The sequence below is a fragment of the Crinia signifera genome, chromosome 3 (assembly GCF_055691185.1).
Source record: "Crinia signifera chromosome 3, ASM5569118v1, whole genome shotgun sequence".
NCBI classification, from domain to species: Eukaryota; Metazoa; Chordata; class Amphibia; order Anura; family Myobatrachidae; genus Crinia; species Crinia signifera.
Genome location: NC_139219.1, coordinates 31,387,202 through 31,391,623, shown reverse-complemented (window position 1 = coordinate 31,391,623; position 4,422 = coordinate 31,387,202). Strand labels below are relative to the sequence as shown.

The following is a 4,422-nucleotide window of genomic DNA, read 5'->3' as shown; positions in this document are numbered from 1 at the left end:
GTGAGTGCTCTGTCCAACAGGTCTTCCCCTGCAGGGGAGGGGGTGCAGGGGGTGGGGAACCCCATATACATAACTACATACTACTGTCTGTGCTCTGTGTGTACTTGTTACTCTGTATTTGCCCCTAGTATGGGCTCTGGGTACTTGTTACTCTGTATCTGCCCCTACTCGGGGGCTCTGTGTGTACTTGTTACTCTGTATCTGCACCAAGATTGTGGCTTGCTCCTTTGTATGTGCTTATTACAGATCTATTACTTAATAACCTGTTTGCAGGGTTCCCTGTGCTGTAAGTATATCTCTGCCCCTTGTGTACTATTCATAGACTGGTCTGTCTCCTACTGACACTGACTTGTGTGCACTCTGTGGGTCTTATCCGGACGTGCACAGGCTGCTGCAGTGGCCTGGTCCCCTCTTTGTGACCACAGGAAGGGATGGGGCAGCTGCACTGGAGAAGCTAGGTGATCATGGGTCCTCCTGCATTGTTTGCACTGGTTCTTCCAGTTGTCCTTGGCCAGAGTGAATGTTGTGGAAGAGAGTCCTGCGTCCCCTGTATCAGGAAGGTCACTGGCACATTCCTGTTGGGGCTGTGGGTTCAGGTGGAGTTGTCAGAGGTACAATAAGTGTTTGTAAACAAGATGAGGGCAATTTCCTGTCTGTCAGCTGCAGTTCCAGGGTTGTCACTTTCTGTTTAATAAACAAGTCAGACTTGCAGTGTTTGTGCCTCTGGGTGGTAATGACAGCCAGGGTACCCAGAGGCTGTAAGCCAGTGACCGGGTCATCCAGGGTCTGATACAACTGTTTTGAGAAGTTACACAACAAGGTAACACATTTGTTAGAGGTTCAATTTACGAGAAGCAAAAACTTGCATAGAAATAGATGTGAGTGCGCTGTGTTGGGGTAAATAATGTATATTAGAGGTCTATGTAATAATCCTTGGAGAGCAATAAAATACCAGCCAATCAGCTCCTAACTGCCATGTAACAGGCTGTGATTTGAAATGGGTACACACTTTACGATTCGCAGACCGCCAATATCCTTGCAATATCAACTGTGCTGCTGGACAACAGATCTAGTGCATCCACGCTGAACTATAGCATTCTGTGATCACCTGGCCCCACACTGAACCTGCAGTCGTTGATGATATAACCGGATTTGACGGCATGTTAAGATGAAGTGGGGATTGTTAATGACATGCGTCATCATTAACAATATAGTGGGTACACACTTAACAATATACACAATAAATTCTTTAACGATATCGTTAACGGACATATCGTTTGTAAATATCTTATAGGGCCAGATGTATCAATTTTCAAAAAGTGATAAACAGCCAGCCAATCAACTGTTACAGGCTGTGTTTGAAAAATGGCAATTAGAAGCTGATTGGCTAATACTATGTCTCCAAGTAGACCCCTTTATCTCTCTCCACAATTACCACTTTGTGTCTCTACTACCGATACACGCTTCACATTGTTTACTTTATATGTGCATTAATTATGCACGCTAAGATTATATATTTTTTAATGACCCTATTCATATATTAATACACATTTTTTGAGAGATATATTTATATGATGCTCTTTTCTTTACTTCATATACCAAACGAAGGCTGTTTGTCAATAGATTTCCAGAAAAATATTGGCGTCATTTTGTGGCAAAACATCCACCTGCTGTTTACAGTGCATCACTATTGTGCTCTGGAAAATGTGACAGTTGGTGAACTCCTCCCTGCGCACCTGCCGGGCGACCTGGAACTTGTGACCTGCTGCGTGGTCTGGAAACTGTGACCATTATTTGCAGGGATTTTTTTTAAAACTTGAACCCCAAGAGGGTGAAAAGGGCAAAATGTTCCCACCAGAGAACTTTGCCCAGTTTATACGGGCACGTCAGCTACAGTTGTTATTGTGTGTTTTGATTTTCGTAGCCTCTGCTAATGACTTCTTTACCTTTTGTTTTGTCCGCAGAGTTGATGCACAGGGGTAAAGCATTACAGGATTTTACGGGGCCGGACTGTCGATTTTTGAATTTTAAAAAGGATGAATTGATCTATGTTTACCACAAGCTAGATGGGAGATCGGCAGCCCTTTGGGCAGGAAGCGTAAGTAATTGTTGCCGTTCCTGTGTCACATAGCGCTATCTCCCTTGTGCCTCCATATGACTTGTACCTAAGGTATCCCGGCTTTGATGTTCAAGCAGGCAGGGGAGGAACATGGTACAGTAACTGGGTAGGCATCCCTTGGCCGCTATGTGGATGTTTTCAGTGGCACCAGCAGTCCCCCTGCTACCCGCTATGCTGCTCCCCCCCACCTGCACCACCTTCTCCCTTGTACAGGAGAACCTTTCAGCATGCCGCCCCCCCCCCCCCCCCCTCCCAACACACGTCCCATACCAAACCAGTGACGCATGCATGCCTAGTGAAGCCTCATCCTCTAGTGTACAGATGAGGGAACCTTTGGCCCTCCAGCTGTTGAACTACACATCCCAGCATGCTCTGGCACAGTTTTAGCATGGCCAAAAAGATTAAACTGTAGCAGGGCATGCTGGGATGTGTAGTTCAACAACAGCTGGAGGGCCGATGGTTCCCCATCCTCACTCTAGTGAATGACACCTGCTGACAGCCACAGAGCTCTGAGGTATGTGTCACCCCCTAACATATTTAGGACCCATCCATCACTATTGTACTGTGAATGTCTATATTGTTTAGATGTTGGCACTGCTGAATTTCTTTTGGCTTTAATGTTGAAGGAGAGAAAAGATGCTACGTCTGGATACTGAACCAATGTATAAAAGTATTTGAGTAGTTTCAGTGGGCGGCCTGTACTTGTGGCCGGTCTCATCTGTTATTAGTGAGTGGTACAATGAGAATATCTTTGGCTGGCAGAGCTGCTTTCCTGACAGATACAAAACAACTACGTAGCATGTTGCAGAATCCCCAGATAGTTATTTGTTGCTCTTTTGTTGGTAAGCTGCTCAATCAGAGGTGTGTCACTCAGGTGCCAAAAGGGAGGGATAATTCTGTCTAGGAAAAAAAAATATTTTGTATCCCAATTGCACACTAAGTAGCACACTACTTACATCAGTAGTAGGGAAATTGATGGAAACACTCTTAAAAGAAAGAGTTGTAGAATATCTCAAAACCAGCAATTTACAGGATCCAAAACAGCATGGGTTTACTGGGGGAAGATCATGTCAAACAAATCTTATTGACTTTTTTGACTGGGTGACTAAAGTAATAGATCAAGGTGGGGCTGTAGATGTAGCTTATCTAGACTTTAGTAAGGCTTTTGACACTGTCCCACATCGCAGACTGTTAAATAAACTTGAAAGCTTGGGATTGGATTCTAAAATAGCTGAATGGATAATAGCGTGGTTGCAGGACAGAAAACAGAGAGTTGTAGTAAACGGAGTACAGTCAAAGGAGGGAAAGGTTACAAGTGGAGTACCCCAGGGATCTGTACTTGGACCAGTGCTTTTTAATATCTTTATTGGTGATATTGCAAATGGAATTGAGGGTAAAATGTGCCTTTTTGCAGATGACACAAAGGTATGCAACAGGGTAGACACACCAGGAGGGGTAAAACAAATGATTGATGATCTAGGTAGATTAGAGGAATGGTCAAGAGCATGGCAACTACAGTTTAACCCTTTCCCGACGGGGCGTTTTTTGTTAACTTTTTTTTTTTTTTTCCTCGCGTTCAAATAAGCGTAACTTTTTTTAATTTTCCGGCTATATAGACACATGAGGGCTTTTTTTTTGCGGGACAAGTTGTACTTTTTAATGGTACCATTTACTATACCGTATAATATTCTGGGGAATCAGGAAATAATTCAATGTGGGGTAAAAAGGAAAAAAAACGCAATTCCACAATTTTGCGCTGGTTACGTTTTTTTTGGAGTTCATAGTTCGTTTAAAATGATGGGTTATCTTTATTCTATGGGTCGTTACGATTCCGGTGATACCAAACTTATATAGTTTTCGTTACGTTTTACCACTAAAAAAAAAAAATAGAAAATTTTACGGTTTTTCTAATTTGCGTCGCGTCGCCATGTTCTGCGGCTTATAACTTTTTTATTTTTCCACCTACGGACCTGGGTGAGGGCTCATTTTTTGCGGGCTGAAGTATACTTTTTAATTAATACCATTATGGGATATGTGCGACTTTCTGATCTCTTTTATTTACATTTTTTTGGGTAGGCGATGCGACCAAAAAACGTAGTTTTGGCGTTGGGAATTTTTTTCCGTTTACGCCTTTAACCGTGCGGGATAACTAATGTTATATTTTAATAGATCGGACTTTTAGGAACGCGGCGATACCAAATATGTTTATTTTTTTTATTTTTTATTTATTTTTATTTGTGAAATGGGGAAAGGGGGGTGATTTGAACTTTTAATATTTTTTTTTTATTTTTTATTTTTTTAAA

The 4,422-nt window shown here is 42.4% G+C and overlaps 1 protein-coding gene across 2 annotated transcripts in view; it reads left to right on the top strand.

Moving 5' to 3' along the window:
• The window catches only part of MIA3 (MIA SH3 domain ER export factor 3), a 78,033-nt gene that overhangs the window by 232 nt on the left and 73,379 nt on the right, over positions 1-4,422 (top strand). For both annotated transcript variants that reach the window (XM_083175595.1, XM_083175596.1), the window contains exon 2: positions 1,965-2,098. In XM_083175595.1, coding sequence (XP_083031721.1) covers positions 1,965-2,098 — 134 coding nt within the window. The remainder of the gene's footprint in view (positions 1-1,964; positions 2,099-4,422) is intronic.